Raw genomic sequence first — 20571 nt, 5'->3', positions numbered from 1 at the left:
TTAATAACGCACTCTTTGAGTTGGTCGACGTTTCTCTGCTTCTGCTCAATCTCGTCCCGGAGGCGACTCAGTTGTTTCTGATGGACTTCTCTGTGGTTCTCCATCTGTTCCTCTAGAGTTCTCTACAGAACACACAGCAGGAACACTTCAGTTCTCTAAAGCCAGCAACAGGGACCTTTTCTCTTGTAACACAGGAAGTCTCTTACCGCTGCACTACTGCATATGCTAACTGTACTAGCTGCTGTTAGCTAGGGTCCCGTTAGCGGTCTGTACCCCGACTGGGAGCTGGAAGGACAGGGGGGAGTTTAAACACTACTAGCATAGCAGCAGAGGGACCCAGCAGGGAATACTGCCGGGGAGCAGGGCCCGAATGAGCCACAGAACCGGAGCAGGGCCCGAATGAGCATCGAAACTCCAACCAGGACTCTGACTCTGGGGATGAAGACCCGGCGGGTTCAGGCAGCAACAGGAGAGGAATGAAATGGAGGAAGAGGATCCAGTTTGTTGCCAGTTAATTAGTCAGTAACTGTTAACGTTATCCACCATCAATCGTATCGATCAGCCAGGATTAGTTTCAGTGAAGTTGGAAGTTATTTATTCTGTGTGTGTTGAACAACCAGACTGTGTGATGTTACACTGTGTTGGAATAAAACAAAATAAAACGGAATCGCACTAAGCTGGTTTAAGTCATACTTATCAGATCGTTGAGGCAACATTATTAGGAATCACTCCATTAACTTATGCACATGTTACGCAGTTATATCTATCGATTAAGCCCGATGAAATGAATCAATTATCTGAATTACAAACATGTCTTAAGGACATAAAATCCTGGATGAGCTGCAATTTTCTGCAATTAAAATGCTCCAATTAATTCAGAACGCTGCAGCACGAGTACTGACAGGAACTAGAAAAAGAGATCACATCTCTCCTGTACTAGCTTCTCTGCACTGGCTCCCTGTAAAATGTAGAATAGAATTTAAAATCCTCCTCCTCACCTATAAAGCTTGTCATGGTCAGGCCCCTTCATATCTTCCAGCTTCCAGTTGTGGTTCGGGAGGCAGACACCCTCACCACATTCAAGAGTAGGCTTAACATTCCTCTTTGATAAAGCTTATAGTTAGGGCTGGATCAGGTGAGTCCTGAACCATCCCTTAGTTATGCTGCTATAGGCCTAGACTATCGGGGGATTTCCCATGGTGCACTGAGCTCCTCTCTTCCTCTCTCTTTCTGCACTCATTCATGTCCCATTAATGCATGTTACTAACTTCACTTCTTCCCCGGAATTCTTGTGCTTTCTCGTCTCGCAGGTTCTTGTCGATCCTGGTGGAGCCTCCTGCCATGGTCCTGCTAGATTGCCATTGCCAATACTGTTGTTGCTGTGCACCTGTCTGTCTGTCTCTCTCTCTCACCCCAACTGGTCGAGACAGACGACCACCCACCTAGAGCCGAAGGATCTGTCCTAGGTTTCTGCCTTTAAACAGGCAGTTTTTCCTTGCCCTTGTCGTCAAGTATTTGCTCATGGTGGTAATGTTTTAAAGAGTTCGGTCTAGACCTGCTCTATTTGAAAAGTGTCCTGAGATAACTTCTGTTATGAATTGGCGCTATACAAATAAAATTTAATTGAATTGAATTGAATTAAAGGTTCAGTCTCCTTGCTGGTTGTTCTGATTCACAATCATTACCGCTACCGCATTACAATGACTACTAATCAAATAGGAAAATCTTACTGTCCCTACTGTTTTTATTCATATTCTAGGACGCGACAAATTATCTAGTGAATGTTGGGACTGAATTGGACTTAACTCACTTTTTTTTTCAGTGTTGGTTTGAGTCTGCCAACAGACTTTAAGTCACTTAGAACAACAGTGAGGATATTAAGTAAAGATCAAATATTAGATATCAGTTTACAAACATTTGGTAGATCATTGATCTAAACAAGGAACAATAAGGGACTTAAACTCGACCTCTGTGTAACTCCAGATTTAACTCATTGTTGGTTTGTGAAATAAAAATACAGAATAAAATCAACGATGTGTCAAATGATGGTTGAGCATATGATCAGTCATCAGTTACCTTCATCTCAACTGCATCTTTCAGTCGGCTCATGTGTTCCTTTTCTTTGTCCATCACCGTTACCTCATGCATCTGACCTGAACACACACACAACAAACTGCGATTATCTCTTCTGCCAGCCAATTAAAGAGCAGTGTTTCCTGTAACCATGGTGACAGTGTGTGACCTTGAGCATGGAGTTTGGCGATCTCCTCCATCAGAGAGTCCTGACTCTCCTCCAGCTTCCTCTTCTTCTGTTCCACCTTCAGCAGGTCGTCTGTCAGAGAGCCAATCTTTGCCTGGAGCTGCAATGTCAAAAACAGGACATTAGTATCAATAATAACAATAATAATAATAGTACAACAAACACAGGAAGCTTAATTAGCATTAATAAGAAGAAGAAGAAGAAGAAGAAAAAGAAGAAAAAGCTAACACAAGATGCTTAATTATTGTTAAGAGCGACAAGGTCTTTTTAATGGTAAATGGTAAATGGACCTGTACTTGTACAGCGCCTTTCTAGTCTCCCAACCACTCAAAGTGCTTTTACACTACGTGCCACATTCACCCTTTCACACAAATTCACACAGTGATGGCAAAGTCCATCGAACAGAAACTAACATTCATATACATTCACACACCAATGCACAGCATTGGGAGCAATTTGGGGTTCAGTATCTTGCTCAAGTATACTTCGACATGTGGCATCAGGAGCCGGGGATTGAACCCACAACCATCGATTAAGGAACGACCCGCCCTGCCACAGCCGCCCTGACGTGACATCTTAATGAGATGTCACTTTAAGATGTTTGATGGAGTTTAATCTAGCTATCATTTAATAATTAAAGTTTAACTATTTGATACATTTGAATTTTTTAAGGCCATTACCGAGAGTTTATAAAGGCTGACACTATGGACCCCTGATACAAAATCAAGACTGCGTGTCTATTAATGTACTTTAAAATAGTTTTACTTAATAAATGTCTGTTTTTACTTAATAATAGATAGATATCTTAATTATAGATAATAGAGAGTTCAGGAATATAAGAACAATATTAATTACACTTTTTGAGTCTCAGTGATGAAATACAAATATATGAATACAACACAAAAAGGTTAATATTAATGGTCATATGTTTTAGAACCCTAATCCCCATGATACGGAAATGTAAACAGGAAGCATAATGTTGTTAGCTGTAAGCTACAACTTTTCAGCCTATATCTGTTTACATGTTGTCATAATGGTAACAATAACATCCCCTCAATGTCAACTGTGCAAATAATCCACACATATATTATCATTTATCCATGAAATCAGGTGAATGTTACCTGTGAGACAAGCAGCTGACCGGTGTTGAGCTCCTTCTCCGTGGCCTCCATCCTGCACATGTTCTCTGTCAGGTTGACCTCCAGCTGCTTGCTGCGGTTCACCAGAGATTTCACCTCCGACTTCATCTTACTGACGTAGAGACGAGCAGTGGTGAACTCCTCTTCCATCACTCCACTCATCTCAGTCATCTGAAGAGAGAGAGAGAGTTTTACTCTCCAGCTCTCCGTTCAGCTCTATGGATGGGTTCTTATTGGTTGACAGAATTCACATCACTATAGTTGAACCTGGCACAAAAATGTTAAACCTTTAAACATTTGCTAAAATGTATTTTCTGCTGTTCATTATCATTAATTATAGAAAACTAAATGTCTTTGGGTTTTAATAAACCTGAATGTCATTTTAGACTTAGACTTCTCTATTGATCCCTTTGGGACGACTCCCACAAGGAAATTGGATTTCCAGCAGCTTACAAGAACACTTGTACAGAAAATAGAAGAGGTATAAAAATACAGTATAAAAAATACAGTATAAGATAAACAATAAACTCTTAGCTAAATATAGAAAGAAAACAATAAACAGTAAACAATAACTCTTAGCTAAATATAGAAAGTAAACAATAATAAACAGTAAACAATAAACTCTTTGTTAAGTATAGAAAGTAGAGATAAGAATAGAAGTAAAATAAAATTCACAGAAAATAAAATCAAATAAGATAAATGTAGAGAACTGTATAGAGGATAAATATAGATAAATAAAGATAAATATATAGGACTGTATATGGCATTGTGTTATTATACAAATTAAATTATTGCACTTAAGTGGTGGATTAAGTTAAAAAAAAAAAAGAAGAAGAAGAGTGTCCAGGTATGTATGAGTAGATTATTAATTGCACAGTGAGTGGACTCTTTTTGGATTCTGGGAAGTGATGATTCATTACCTTTAATTTATTTATATGAATTCAATGTAATTTCATTAATCAATAATGAAACTGATCGTCATTATGTAGACATGTAAATGAGCGTTAAGAGTATGATTAGGTAAATGTGAACAGTTTTAGTCTTACAGCTTTGAGGTCGGTGGTACCAAGAACGCTGCCAATCTCACTGAGGTCTCTGAGCAGCAGACTGAGGATGTCTGCTGACCTCTTCTTATGATGAGAACTGATCTCCTGCAGCGTCAACAGTTCCCTCTGAACCGCCTCCAGATTCACCTGCAAAGAAAAGAACAAGAGCTGACCATTACAAAATATACACAGCTCAGACAGAGAACGAGAATGCCAACATCGTCATGTCCAAATGTCCTACCATCCTAAAGTCCTACCATCCTACTATCCTAATATTGTACCAACCTAATGTCCTATTCAATTCAATTCAATTTTATTTGTATAGCACCAATTCATAACAGAAGTTATCTCAGGACGCTTTTCAAATAGAGCAGGTCTAGACCGAACTCTTTATAACATTATTTACAGAGACCCAACAGTTCCCACCATGAGCAAGCACTTGGCGACGAGGCAAAAACCTAGGACAGACCCTTCGGCTCTAGGTGGGTGGTCATCCTACCATCCTTATATCCTACCACCCTACTATCCTACTATTCTACTTCTACCATTCTAATGTCCTACCATCCTACCACCCAACCACCCTAATGCCCTAACATCCCACTATGCTACCATCCTAATGTCATACCATCCTACTATCCTACCATCCTAATATTGTACCATCTTAATGTTCTACCATCCTACCGTCCTACCTTCCTAAAGGCCTACTATCCTACCATCCTACTATCCTACCATTCTAATGTCCTACCATCCTATTATCCTACCATCCTGCCATCCTATTATCCTACCATCCTGCCATCCTACCATCCTAATGTCCAACTATTCTACCACCCTACTATCCTACTATTCTACTTCTACCATCCTACTATCCTACCATCCTAACATCCCACTATGCTACTATCCTACCACCCTATTATCCTACTATCCTGCCATCCTAATGCCCTACTATTCTACCACCCTACTATCCTACTTCTACCATTCTAATGTCCCACCATCCTATTATCCTACTATCCTACCATCCTAATGTCCTACTATTCTACCACCCTACTATCCTACTATTCTACTTCTAGCATCCTACTATCCTAATATCCTAACATCCCACTATGCTACTATCCTACAACCCTATTATCCTACTATCGAACTATCCTGCCATCCTACTATGCTACTATCCTACTATCCTACCATCCTAATGTCCTAACATCCCACTATACTATCCTCCTGCCATCCTATTATTCTACTATCTACCATCTTACCAGCCGACCATCCTGAATCTTGTTTCTTTATGTGGACTCACAGTTTTGTTGGCAAGCTCCTCGTTCAGCTGTTCATTGCAGCGGTTTTTGTTCTCCACCTCTTGGCTCTTGTGGTCGTAGTTGACGGCAAGCTCCTCCAGTGCCTGCAGCACCTCCTTTACCTCCTCTTTGGCTGAGTCACTGTCCCTTTGCAGCCGTGATAATTCGTCCTGTAGACGCTCGTAGTCCTGGCGGCTCGACAGCAACAGCTGGATTATGAAAAGGTGGAGGGATTATGGTTACGCTGACAGATGTTAGATATACAGTGGAGGTTGTAAAGTTCAGGTGAGACTCACCTCGTCCTGATCGATCAGCTGTTGTTTGAATTTCTCGGCTGTCTGACTGTGATGGTTAATCTCATCATCCTGAAACAGGAGTCAGCATGTGTGTAATGTTTCACAGACTGGTACAGGTATGACTCAATTTATAATTCAGGTGATATTAGCTAAAACTCACCTTGTCATCCAGCTGATGGTACAGGTCGCTGATGAGAGTCTCATACTGTGTCTTCTCTTCGTCTGACAGAGGGACAGGAGGCAGGGCCAAGCTGTCAATCACTGCGGTCGTCTCACTGCTGCTGCTTTTTTTGTTTTTGCTGCTCAGCTGCTCCTCCACAGGCACAGACTCACCTGGACAGGTTAAGAAAGGCTAAACAAATATTCCAGAGAACTCAGAGAAAACCATTGTATTGGTTTTGACTCTCTGGAAACCAAAGCACAGATCAGGGTAGTCTGGAAAAAAAGTTGCCCCTGTCTGTTGCAACACCATCCAGCGTGCTGCTCTCTGTTTAACACCTGCAAGCTCACATTCCAGGTAGACCTTTTTTAATTTTTTTTTAATTTACCTTTCCTCCAGCGTTTCAGCTCATTCTCCAGTTTCTGTATAATGATGTTCAGACTCCTGTTTTTTTCTTTCTCCTTCTCATACTTCTTCTTCCACTCCTCAGCGGTCAGCTCCAGGTTCACAGAAACTGTGTTCTTTATGGTTTTAGCTCTAAAACACAAAAACAACACAGGAAGTGGTTCTCACATACACAGACAGTGTGCTGTCTGACAGATGAGAGATGGTGGACATGGATGAACTGATGTCATAATGTGTGAAGCGAGATGTGATGATGGTGATTCCTAACAGAAGCAGCAGAAGCACTGACAGCATGGACATTCCCACCATGAGCAAGACCGAACTCCTTATAACATTTACAGAGACCTAACAGTACCACCATGAGCAAGACCTTGGCGACAGTGGCAAGGAAAAACTTCCTTTAAAGAGGCAGAAACCTCAGCTGCCTCCACCATAAAACAACCAGAATTACAATAACTAAGTCAAAGGCCAAAAAGTATAAATCTGTCCCTCTTCAGTCCAACCTGAGATAATGTAGTCAGTTCATACACTTCTCGCTCCCCAACGAAAATGATTGATGGGGCAACTGGGTACGATGTAATAAAAAAAACTCCTCAACCAACCACACCCAGTAAAAAGTTTATTTTCATCTGTCATTGAGGAAGATGGTGGAGAAAATTTTAATCTCCCAGCATGCTAAATACAGCTGCTCTTTCTGTGGCAAGGCCAAGATGAAGAGTAGGCCTGTTGGTAGCTGACACTGTGGATCCTGCAAAAAGGTGCCTGGACGTACAACACAACTTCCGCTGTCACAGTCACAAACAGGAGACTGAAGGACCTAAAGGACCTGAAGGACCTGTAAACCAAATGCAATGAACACTGGTGGACCATTATACATTACGGTACAATGACTCATGTCAAAAGAGAAAGCTTTTCCAAGACCTGGAGCAGGTGGAGAAACTGTTTTCACTCTTTATTCAAACTGCTAACTGGACAAACATGATGAAATAAAACTGAATATATGTACAGTATTGGACAATACTATAAATAACTGTCAAAGAAACATTAAGAATAGTATGGCAGCAATATGTCTAGACTAACCCAAAGAAGAAGAAAGAGAATGTACTGATTGTGAAGCCTGTTGCATGCTGTGTGGGCGTACTGACACTGATGAGTTTAACTGCGATGGTATTGAAATTCTGTAATTGTTTTAATATTTGGTATTATCCACACAATATGGTCGGTGTCATAAAAGTATCAAAGTTTGGTACCCAGTCCTACCTGCGTCAACTACAAAGGGCATAGTAAACCAGTTTGTAGTCATTGAGACATATAGACATGTTGTTAAAGTGTTGGACTGACGGACAAACTCAGAGCTCAGTACCTCTGTCCAAACATGAGGGTGGACTTGGTTTCAGCCTCGTTGTAAACAGACGGAGAGCAGCAGATGATGATGGTGGTTCGACAGTTTCCTCCCAAAGAGTCCTGCAGGATTCGAGTCATCTTACTGTCTCTGTACGGGACGTGGGTTTTCTATGAACACATGACAAATAAGACACAGACAACATCTCACAGCAACACAACAGTTTTAATTCTGAGATAACTGAAACTGAGAAACTGAACTCTCACCGTTCCTTCACTGAGAGCAGCGATGACGTTCCCGAGAGCAGACAGAGACTTGTTGATGTTCTTGGCTTCGTCCAACACCGCGCCTTCTGCTCCTGTTTTACTCACCTGAACAACAACATCATCATCATCATCATCATCATTATCATCATCATCATCATGTTAAGGTAACCCTACCCCAAATCCCATCCCCAACCCTTAACGCATCCTTTCTGTGAAACTGCTGTTTTTATCATCTACGTCTGTGAATTAAGGATTTATTTCCAGCAACCAGAGTTGGTGATTGTTGGAAAGACTAACAGAGACAGTCTTGGTGGGTTTTATTTTGTTTCTTTTTTGTCAATAATCTTTAAGAAGCCAATTAAATGTAGTCCACGCTGTTTTAAAAGCAGCCAGTAGTGTTGTGATGGCACGGATGAATAAATTAGCAGTATGACCTTCTCGCTGCCTGCCAGGTCCACCAGGTAAAGTTTCCCTGACAGCTTCATCTCTGTCTCCACGTTCTCCTGCTTGATGTTGATCAGAAAAATACTGTGACTGCGAGAGCTGTGCTCATTCATGTCTGCAGGGACAAAGAAATACATTTTAATACTTCTTATACTAACACAGGCCACAGGTAGTAATAAGTCATTAGTGACTGTAGCGCAGTGCTTATTACAGCCGTAATATAAACAAACAATATCCTGATTTTGATCCTGATATCGTGATTCTATTCATAGTCTGAACAGTTTGTAGTAGTAATAGTACAAGTAGTAGTATCATAGTATTAGTAGTAAAATCAGAGACTCACTGGTGACAGCGACGTGTCTGTTTGCTTTTCCTTCATCGATGACGTCCATCACCTCATCAGGACTGGAGACAAAACGCTCAGTGCAGCCCTGACAGGAAATACACATCAATAAAGTACTGCAGTACTGATACTGTGGTACTGATACTGCAGAATTAAATTATAAAGAGCAGATACCTTGACAAAAGGAACCCTGTTTTTGTCCTCGTGTACGGCAAGGTTCGTCTTTGACACTGAAACATGAATCAGCAGGATCCTTGTCAACACAGAGACTTTTGATTTTAAATATTATTTCAAATTATATATAAATACATAATAAATATGTTATATTTATGGTGTTTTCCTCACCATCCAGTAAGTCTCTGATTTTATCCAGATAAATTTCAAAATAAGAAACCTGCAAAGAAAAAGACAGATTCACACACACACACAGGTTCATTAGCAATTATTACTTTATGTTACTGAAATATATTACTATAATCCATATAATAAATACATTATTATAATATGTCATTTTTCTCCTTTAGAACCAAAGATAAGAATGAATCTTGGAGTTATCTTTGATCAGGATTTGTCATTTAACTCCCACATGAAGCAGACCTCCAGGACTGCCTTCTTTCATTTACGTAATATTACAAAAATTAGACACATTCTATCACAGACAGATGCAGAAAAACCAATCCATGCATTTGTTACTTCAAGGCTGGATTACTGCAACTCTTTATTATCAGGTTGCCCCAATAAGTCCATTAAAACGCTCCAATTAATTCAGAACGTTGCAGCACGAGTACTGACACAAACTAGAAAAAGAGATCACATCTCTCCTGTACTAGCTTCTCTGCATTGGCTCCCTGTAAAATGTAGAATAGAATTTAAAATCCTCCTCCTCACCTATAAAGCTCTTCATGGTCAGGCCCCTTCATATCTTAAAGAGCTCATAGTACCCTATTACCCCTCTAGAACACTACGTTCTCTGAATGCTGGGCTACATGTGGTTCCTATAATTGGCGCTATACAAATAAAATTGAATATAGTCTCTAAAAGTAGAACAGGAGCCAGAGCCTTCAGTTACCAAGCTCCTCTCCTGTGGAACCAGCTTCCAGTTGTGGTTCGGGAGGCAGACACCCTCACCACATTCAAGAGTAGGCTTAAGACATTCCTCTTTGATAAAGCTTATAGTTAGGGCTGGATCAGGTGAGTCCTGAACCATCCCTTAGTTATGCTGCTATAGGCCTAGACTATCGGGGGATTTCCCATGATGCACTGAGCTCCTCTCTTCCTCTCTCTTTCTGCATTCATTCATGTTCCATTAATGCATGTTACTAACTTCACTTCTTCCCCGGAGTTCTTGCGCTTTCTCGTCTCGCAGGTTCTTATCGATCCTGGTGGAGCCTCCTGCCATGGTCCTGCTAGATTGCCATTGCCAATACTGTTGTTGCTGTGCACCTGTCTGTCTGTCTGTCTGTCTCTCTCTCTCTCTCTCTCTCTCTCTCTCTCTCTCACCCCAACTGGTCGAGACAGACGACCACCCACCTAGAGCCAAAGGATCTGTCCTAGGTTTCTGCCTGTTAATTAATTAACAGGCAGTTTTTCCTTGCCCTTGTCGCCAAGTGCTTGCTCATGGTGGTACTGTTGGGTCTCTGTAATTAATGTTTTAAAGAGTTCGGTAGACCTGCTCTATTTGAAAAGTGTCCTGAGATAACTTCTGTTATGAATTGGCGCTATACAAATAAAATTGAATTGAATTGAATTGAATTGTTCAGGTTTGAACTGAATCAGTAACCTTAAGTTAATGTATAAAAATACATCCAAATTTTAAAACATATTTCAATGAAATGGTCATGAAATAATAAAATTTCTGAGTGAGTGATGATATATGATTTTTAACAGCCCTTATTACATTATCTTATTAGATGACACAATTAATCCTTTAATAACACTGTCTACATTATAAAACGGTCAAACTGAACTTTAAATTGATTAGTTTTTCTATCAATCTAAAGACTGTAAAATGATAAATACTGTAATCTTTACACCAACAGTAGATTTCTGTTGATGATTACTTGTTTGTTGACGTCAATAAAGAAGTGCTGATATTTATTTGTGAGTGCTGGTGAACAGTGAACATATGGAGAGCAGGTGGGCCTATGAACGCCTCACTGCTTTCTCTGCAGGACGTCTGATCACAGATCAGTTTGGACTATATATGGACAGAGGAAACAGCAAAGTCTAAATATCTGTAATAAAAGGAAGCTACGGAGTCCCAGAGGTCCAAAAAGAATATTTGAATAGTTGGTGTATGAATGAGACCCATTTTAATTCTAATTAAAACATAAAACAAGATTTTTTAATAAGTCATATTTTGATGCACATGGCTCCTGACTGATGATGTAATCAGTGTGACAATGACATCATCACCTTGATGTGGAACTCCAGGTTCTCATCCATGGAGTAGATGTGGTCAAAGATGTCTCTGGAGATACGGGGGATGATTCCCATCAGACGAGGGTCGTGCAGGTTCCCCTGGAAAATGTAATAAAAACATTATTTTAACAGAAAAGGTCAGACTAAATGCATCAGATACACGAAAGAATTTAACGGCTTTAAAGAGACAGGGAGAAGATAAACAGAAACAGCTGTTTGAAGAATGAAATATTATATATTTTTATATCCTGCGTTCACGTTTTTTATTCTGATTTCACAATTTAAGCTGAATCTGACTGACCTCCATGGTGTGAGTCTTTCCAGACGCTGTCTGACCGTAAGCAAATATGGTCCCGTTGTATCCTCCCAACACATCTGAAACACACGCAACATATAACTAAAATAGAGCGTATAAACAATGTACATGCAGTTCAATTCAATTCAATTCCTCCTTATAACGTTTACAGAGACCCAACAGTACCAGCATGCGCAAGACCTTGGCGATGGCGGCAAGGAAAAACTACCATTTAAGAGGCAGAAACCTTGGACAGACCCCGACTCTAGGTGGGTGGTCGTCTGCTTCAACCAGAACATACAACATAGATAGATAGATAGATAGATAGATAGATAGATTAGCGTTACACACAGTAACAACACAATGAAGTAAAAGGAACAATCTAGACATATCAAAAAAGCAATATAAAATGCAATATAAAAAATGAATAAAAATGTATAAATAAGCGGTATAATTGTAGTGCAAAGTAAAAATATAAGGTGCAGTGAACAGATTATGTAAAAACATATAAGGTGCTTGGATGCTGGATTGTTATGACCAGAGTTTTAGCTGTTATTGTACAGTGTGATGGCATGTGGCAGGAAAGATTTCCTGTATTTATCCCTTCGACAGCGTAACATACAGTTGTACATACAATGAACATACAATATACATACAATGTACATGCAACATACATACAACGTACAATGTACATACAATGTACATACAACGTAAATTCATACACTGACATACAACGTACATACATACAATGTATATGGTAAATGGTAACTGGACCTGTACTTGTATAGCACCCTTCTAGTCTTCCGACCACTCAAAGCGCTTTTACACTACGTGCCACATTCACCCTTTCACACACATTCACACAGATGATGGCAAAGTCCATCGAACAGAAACTAACATTCATACACATTCACACACACCAATGCATGGCATCGGGAACAATCTGGGGTTCAGTATCTTGCTCAAGGATACTTCGACATGTGGCACCAGGAGCCGTGGATCGAACCCACAACCTTCTGATTAAGGAACGACCTGCTCTGCCTCTGAGCCGCCCGTGTATATGCAACATGCAATGTACAAACAACATCGATAAACATACATAACATCTACAATGTACATACAACATATATACAACATACATACAACGTATGATGTACATACAATGTACATGTAACACAACATGCAATGTACATACAACATACATACAGCTTACAATGTACTTGCAACGTACATACAACATACAACATACAATTTACAAATTACATACAACATACATACAAAGTACATACAACATACAATGTACATACAACTACAATGTAGTTAATACATACAATGTATATGCTACATACAACATACATACCACGTACATACAACGTGCAATGTACCTACAACGCACAATGTACATACAACATATATGCAATGTACATACAACATACATACAACTACAATTTATATACAACGTACATACAATGTACATACAACATACATACAACTACAATGTATATACAACATACATACAATGTACATACAACATACAACGTACATGTATGCAATGTACATGCAACATCAATACAATTTACAATGTAAATAGTATTAATAACGATTAACAATCAGGTGTACTGACCTTTGACGATCTGTCTGGCACAGGTGTCGTACACTTGAACCTGTTCAGTGTTTGGAGGAAGGACTCTGTCAAACACATACGGCTTCCCCTGAAACACAGGAAGGACCCCAGCAAAATAAAGGTCTCCTTATAGCTACAAGGTCGTTAAAATCCTCTTTTCCCACTCCAACAAAATTACATATCTACATACATATATATTCTGTAAATGTAAACCCGGGTGGCAGCAATACAATTCAATACAGTTTTATTAACAGAATATATATATATATAAGAGAAATGATCTCAGGACACTTTTCAAATAGAGCAGGTCTAGACTTTACCACCTTTCAGTGGTACAGTGCACTCCTGATTTATTGATCACTGAATTAGTTATTGATTAGTTTTATTTCTCATGTATTTCTGCTTTTCTTGTAAAAGAATATGTTTTGTACCGCTGAACTGTTCTATAACAACAGGTTCAGTGATTATCAATAAAGGTTTTTACAGTTTGGGTTCCTGGCTGCGTTTTAATTTGTTAAACTAACTTCAGTCAGTCTGAGTTTGTGCTGACATAAAAGGGAAACCATGTGTGTGTGTGTGTGTGTGTGTGTGTGTGTGTGTGTCTGTGTGTGTGTGTGTGACATTTAGCTGATCTGAGGACAGTTTGATGGTTTTATCAGCATTCACACATTCAGAACAGGTCTCACTGAATATTAAGATGTCAGTGGAATAATAATAATATTTATATCATTATTTTCATTATCACTCATCAATATATTCCATCCAACAACCAACGAGATTCAGTTTATCCTCAAAAACAATTAGAAAATTGCACCCTGGAGAAACTGAAAGGAGAGAATGAAGGAGATATATAAATCATTCAATGAATCAATCAATCCTTGGAGAGCAGAAACATCCACAAACACACTGAATACAGCTGATTATTATTCATTATTGATTCTACTTTCATTATTTATATTGAGTCCAGTGCTCATAATGTGGCCAATCAGTGTATGTCTCCAAAGATCCCAATAACCTCTCACTGGTCAGAACACCTGACACAGATGAACCGATATATACAGAAATTAGAATTTAACATAGAAGATTTCATTGATCATCAATACACTGCCTGTCCATTTGACATTTTATTTCTATAAATATTTCTACCGCGCTCTTAGCAACCCTGAAGTCCTCAGACCAGAACCCCGGTTTTAGACCAGACAGGATTAGGACTTTACTGGTTCTATGTTCTTAATACTGAACAGTCTGCTGTTCTTTGTGTTCTGTGATCAATAATATATTAAATTATATTATTATAAAGAGATTATATTATCAATATAGTGTATTGAGTAATTGATCAATAATCAGACAAACATTCATCCTAAGTCTGATGGATTCCAAGATGCCTGTTGCCATGGTAACTGCATCCCACTGGGAGACTGAACCAATCAGAGGAGAGAAAGATGATTACAGCACACACACACACACACACACACACACACACACATACACACAGACACACACACACTCCTTTTATATCAGCACAAACTTAGACTGACTGAAGTTTGTCAAATGTATATTTATTGATTGATATTGGTATCATTGAGAACATTTTTTAATATTCATTGTTTAACTTTTATATTTAGGTAAGATATTTATCTTTACTGTATTTAAATAACAACAACAACAACAACAATAATAATAATGCACTTAAAGAGCCATAATGCTTCAAGACAGAATTGAATTGCAATGAAGTTTGGGAATATTGTACATACTGAAAAACCACATTGCACGTGTGTATAAGATTTCATACAATTCTACCGACAGTAGCTCCATGATAATACTAAGTTACAGAGGACAGAGGTTAGCATACAGGTCAGAGGTCTGTACTGTTTATTTGATTCACATTAGTTTGATTCAATAGTAAGAATAATAAGATTATTAATATTAACTATATTTCGTACATTTTAGTGAAGTCCAATAATTTGACAGTATTTGTCTTTCACAGACAGCTAATAGAGATTTGATTGAGTCAATTTGACAATAATACTAAGTTCCAGATATCAGTGCTGTAGATACAGGACATAGATCAGTGCTGGAAATACAGGACAGAGGTCAATGCTGCAACATTGCTGCAAGCAATCACACATTGTTATATTCTGTGTTTTGCTTAATATTCTTTTCCTTTTTCTTCTTCCATAAATTTTTTGTGAGCAGTGGTAGCAGCAGATGCAGCAATCACATGCATTTTCATCACGAAATGCAAATATTGAGTTTATTTTGTCTTTATCAAATTAAAAGACAAATAAAAAACAAAGTTTGAAAAAGAAAAAGAAACATTGAACTTTTTAAATCGGCCCTGAAACAAATTACATAAACAGGCTGGAGAAACTCTCCTCATTATATGTATTTGTTTGTCTCATTATGTTTATTAGTTTGTCTCATTATGTTTATTAGTCTGTCTCATTATATTTATTAGTTTGTCTCATTATATTTAAACTGGAAGCATACGAGGAGGGAAACTGGGACAGTTCCACAAGACCTTCATTAGGACAGAGACAATGTTCACATTTCAGGTTTTAGGACAAACTGGACAACTTGCTTTAAATGACTTCATGAGCTTCTTTTATAATATAATTCAATTCAATTCAATTTTATTTGTATAGTACCAATTCATAACAGAAGTTATTTCAGGACACTTTTCAAATAGAGCAGGTCTAGACCGAACTCTTTATAACATTATTTACAGAGACCCAACAGTACCACCATGAGCAAGCACTTGACGACAAGGGCAAGGAAAAACTGCCTGTTTAAAGGCAGAAACCTAGGACACATCCTTCGGCTCTAGGTGGGTGGTCGTCTGTCTCGACCAGTTGGGGTGAGTGAGAGAGAGACAGACAGACAGACAGACAGACAAACAGACAGACAGACAGACAGACAGGTGTACAGCAACAACAGTATTGGCAATGGCAATCTAGCAGGACCATGGCAGGAGGCTCCACCAGGATCGATAAGAACCTGCGAGACGAGAAAGCACAAGAACTCCGGGGAAGAAGTGAAGTTAGTAACATGCATTAATGGGACATAAATGAGTGCAGAAAGACAGAGGAAGAGAGGAGCTCAGTGCACCATGGGAACTCCCCGATAGTCTAGGCCTATAGCAGCATAACTAAGGGATGGTTCAGGACTCACCTGATCCAGCCCTAACTATAAGCTTTATCAAATAGGAACGTCTTAAACCTACTCTTGAATGTGGAGAGGGTGTCTGCCTCCCGAACCACAACTGGAAGCTGGTTCCACAGGAGAGGAGCTTGGTAACTGAAGGCTCTGGCTCCTGTTCTACTTTTAGAGACTATAGGAACCACAAGTAGCCCAGCATTCAGAGAACGTAGTGTTCTAGAGGGGTAATAGGGTACTATGAGCTCTTTAAGATATGAAGGGGCCTGACCATGAAGAGCTTTATAGGTGAGGAGGAGGATTTTAAATTTTATTCTACACTTTACAGGGAGCCAATGCAGAGAAGCTAGTACAGGAGAGATGTGATCTCTTTTTCTAGTTCCTGTCAGTACTCGTGCTGCAGCGTTCTGAATTAATTGGAGCGTTTTAATGGACTTATTGGGGCAACCTGATAACAAAGAGTTGCAGTAATCCAGCCTTGAAGTAACAAATGCATGGATTAGTTTTTCTGAATCTGTCTGTGATAGGATGTGTCTAATTTTTGTAATATTACATAAATGAAAGAAGGCAGTCCTGGAGGTCTGCTTTATGTGGGAGTTAAAAGACAAATCCTGATCAAAGATAACTCCAAGATTCCTGATAGTGGTGCTAGAGGCCAAGTTAATGCCATCTAGAGTAACTATATCTTTAGACAGTGAGTCTCCAAGGTTTTTGGGGCTTACTTTATATATGCTCCCTTTAGGCAACATTATAAGGAATCACTCCATTAACTTTCACTGTTATGCAGATGATACGCAGTTATATCTATCAATCAAGCCCGATGAAATTAATCAATTATCTAAATTACAAACATGTCTTAAGGACATAAAATCCTGGATGACCTGCAATTTTCTGATGTTAAACGAAATTCTTGGCCCCAAAAACCTTAGAGACTCACTGTCTTAAGATAAAGTTACTCTAGATGGCATTAACTTGGCCTCTAGCGCCACTGTCAGGAATCTTGGAGTTATCTTTGATTAGGATTTGTCATTTATTTCCCACATAAAGCAGACCTCTAGGACTGCCTTCTTTCATTTACGTTATATTAGAAAAATTAGACACATACTATCACAGACAGATGCAGAAAAACTAATCCATGCATTTGTTACTTCAAGGCTGGATTACTGCAACTCTTTATTATCAGGTTGCCCCAATAAGTCCATTAAAACGCTCCAATTAATTCAGAACGCTGCAGCACGAGTACTGACAGGAACTAGAAAAAGAGATCATATCAACCAATACTGTTGTTGCTGTGCACCTGTCTGTCTGTCTGTCTGTCTGTCTCTCGCTCTTTCTCTCTCTGCCTCTCTCTCTCTCTCTCTCTCTCTCTCTCTCTCACCCCAACTGGTCGAGACAGACGACCACGCACCTAGAGCCGGAGGATCTGTCCTAGGTTTCTGCCTTTTAACAGGCAGTTTTTCCTTGCCCTTGTCGCCAAGTGCTTGCTCATGGTGTTACTGTTGGGTCTCTGTAATTAATGTTAAAGAGTTCAGTCTAGACCTGCTCTATTTGAAAAGTGTCCTGAGATAACTTCTGTTATGAATTGGCGCTATACAAATAAAATTGAATTGAATTGAATTGAATCTCTCCTATACTAGCTTCTCTGCACTGACTCCCTGTAAAATGTAGAATAGAATTTAAAATCCTCCTCCTCACCTATAAAGCTCTTCATGGTCAGGTCCCTTCATATCTTAAAGAGCTCATAGTACCCTATTACCCCTCTAGAACACTACGTTCTCTGAATGCTGGGCTACTTGTGGTTCCTATAGTCTCTAAAAGTAGAACAGGAGCCAGAGCCTTCAGTTACCAAGCTCCTCTCCTGTGGAACCAGCTTCCAGTTGTGGTTCGGGAGGCAGACACCCTCACCACATTCAAGAGTAGGCTTAAGACATTCCTCTTTGATAAAGCTTATAGTTAGGGCTGGATCAGGTGAGTCCTGAACCATCCCTTAGTTATGCTGCTATAGGCCTAGACTATCGGGGGAGTTCCCATGGTGCACTGAGCTCCTCTCTTCCTCTCTCTTTCTGCACTCATTCATGTTCCATTAATGCATGTTACTAACTTCACTTCTTCCCCGGAGTTCTTGTGCTTTCTCATCTCACAGGTTCCCATGGATCCTGGTGGAGCCTCCTGCCATGGTCCTGCTTGACTACAATTGCCAATATCACTGATATTAGTGTTGTGTATTAATATTATTGCTGTTATTATAGCTACAGTTACTGTTGTTGCTAACCATCGTTGCTGTTGTCATGGTCTTCATCATCAGTCACTACTATTAGTGTAGTTGTTGCTACTGTTGTTGCTGTGCACCTGTCTGTCTGTCTGTCTCTCTCTCTTTTACCCCAACTGGTCGAGACAGACGACCACCCACCTAGAGCCGAAGGATCTGTCCTAGGTTTCTGCCTTTTAACAGGCAGTTTTTCCTTGCCCTTGTCTCCAAGGTCTTGCTCATGGTGGTACTGTTGGGTCTCTGTAATTAATGTTAAAGAGTTCGGTCTAGACCTGCTCTATTTGAAAAGTGTCCTGAGATAACTTCTGTTATGAATTGGCGCTATACAAATAAAATTGAATTGAAAAATTGAATTGAATTAAATTATTTTATTATGATTATGATTATTATTATCATTATCATTATTGTTATCATTAGTTAGTTTATAAACCTCTGATTAAATGTAGTTTCTTTAAATTCAGTTTAAATAAAAAGAACATATGATGGTCAGTCTTCATCAGGAACTTCAATCAATATTGTTTCTTCTTTAGCTGCTCTCAGTGTCGTCTCATCAACCCTAACCCCCAACTGATGCCCCAACTGACCCCCCCAACTGACCCCCGACCCCTCCACCAGCTTCACCTCCCCCACCAGCTTCACCTCCCCCACCTCAGCAGGTCTCCACAATGAGACAATTTTAAGGAGTTGGGGGGGGGGGGTGTTCATCACAAACTACCTAACCCTAAGTACAACTTTATAATGCTATTTATTTATTTAATAACGTATATATATAAAAGTACTAATTAATTAATCTTATATTTAATACAACAAAAATCATTAAATATTGATGCTTATATTATAATAGCATGAGCAAATGCAGAAGTTGAACCATTAAAAGCTTTAAATATATTTTTTATTAACAAAGATTAAATAAAACCTGCTGATGTCGTCAGAGCTTTATTTTGAAAGTAACCAGATATTTTTAATCAATAATAATGATAGATAATAATCAACCGTCACAATCTTACTGTACAATCTGTGTTTATCTTTATTTTAATATTGATTATCTATTGATTACCCCTGACTCCCAGAAGAAAAATAATCTCTTATTGATTTGTTTCAGCTTTAAAATATCAGTATCTTTTGATAAAAACACGTTTTATTTTCTGTTTGTTGCTCATTTACTTTCATTTCATTTCATATTTGACAAGCAGCTTCCGGTGTGTTTCTATTGTTGCAGACAGACAGACGGACGGACGGAGGGTGTGTCTGCCGGTAAATTAACCACCGACAGACAGACAGACAGACCCTCGGTACCGGACTCACCGCGACCACCACCGTGTCCTCTCCGTTGAATTTAGGGATGAATTTGTCTCCGCGGCCCCGCTCCGCGTCGTTCAGCGGCCTGAAGCGACACATCACCTTCACCCCGCACACCCCGCACTCCACCGCGTCCACCATCACCGACACCGTCCGGGAAACACCGCACAGAGCACACAGACCGCACAGAGCACACAGACCGCACAGAGCACACAGAGCACACAGACCGCACAGAGCACACAGAGCACACAGACCCGGACCAGGACAGACGCAGATTTAGATCCCAACGGTTCAGAGTCCAGAACCAGATCTCCGGTGAGGCTGCGGATTCCAGTCTGATCACCGTCTCTGAACACTCCCACCTCACACAGGTCCACCCTGGACCACCGAGCCGCAGGGAACTCTGGGAAACCGAGTCCTACTTCCTCTTTGTATGGAGATAAACTGATCGATTCGTTTATTGATTGATTGATTGATTGATTGATTGATTGTTCTGTGTCACATGAAGGAGAAAAAA

At 39.6% G+C, this 20571-nt stretch overlaps 2 protein-coding genes across 2 annotated transcripts in view; one reads left to right on the top strand and one right to left on the bottom strand.

Annotated features, from left to right (window-relative positions):
- Positions 1–10322, top strand: part of LOC127365076 (uncharacterized) — an 80994-nt gene extending 70672 nt beyond the window's left edge. Inside the window, exon 2 of the mRNA XM_051402808.1 lies at positions 9719–10322. Within this exon, the coding sequence (XP_051258768.1) occupies positions 9719–10170 (452 nt within the window). The 3' untranslated portion in view covers positions 10171–10322. The remainder of the gene's footprint in view (positions 1–9718) is intronic.
- LOC127365043 (kinesin heavy chain-like) overlaps positions 1–20469 on the bottom strand; it is a 28679-nt gene extending 8210 nt beyond the window's left edge. Inside the window, exons 1-19 of the mRNA XM_051402735.1 lie at positions 20061–20469; positions 13331–13418; positions 11713–11786; positions 11406–11510; positions 9336–9384; positions 9165–9220; positions 8991–9078; positions 8638–8762; positions 8204–8308; positions 7959–8107; positions 6579–6727; positions 6191–6363; positions 6031–6099; positions 5737–5943; positions 4446–4592; positions 3382–3570; positions 2243–2360; positions 2077–2153; positions 13–122 (exon numbers count right to left, since the gene is read on the bottom strand). Coding sequence (XP_051258695.1) covers positions 13–122; positions 2077–2153; positions 2243–2360; positions 3382–3570; positions 4446–4592; positions 5737–5943; positions 6031–6099; positions 6191–6363; positions 6579–6727; positions 7959–8107; positions 8204–8308; positions 8638–8762; positions 8991–9078; positions 9165–9220; positions 9336–9384; positions 11406–11510; positions 11713–11786; positions 13331–13418; positions 20061–20195 — 2213 coding nt within the window. The 5' untranslated portion in view covers positions 20196–20469. The remainder of the gene's footprint in view (positions 1–12; positions 123–2076; positions 2154–2242; positions 2361–3381; positions 3571–4445; positions 4593–5736; positions 5944–6030; positions 6100–6190; positions 6364–6578; positions 6728–7958; positions 8108–8203; positions 8309–8637; positions 8763–8990; positions 9079–9164; positions 9221–9335; positions 9385–11405; positions 11511–11712; positions 11787–13330; positions 13419–20060) is intronic.
- Positions 20470–20571: the final 102 nt, after the last annotated feature.

Source organism: Dicentrarchus labrax, unplaced genomic scaffold (genome assembly GCF_905237075.1).
Source record: "Dicentrarchus labrax unplaced genomic scaffold, dlabrax2021, whole genome shotgun sequence".
Taxonomy (NCBI): Eukaryota; Metazoa; Chordata; class Actinopteri; family Moronidae; genus Dicentrarchus; species Dicentrarchus labrax.
This window is presented reverse-complemented; position numbering and strand designations above follow the sequence as displayed.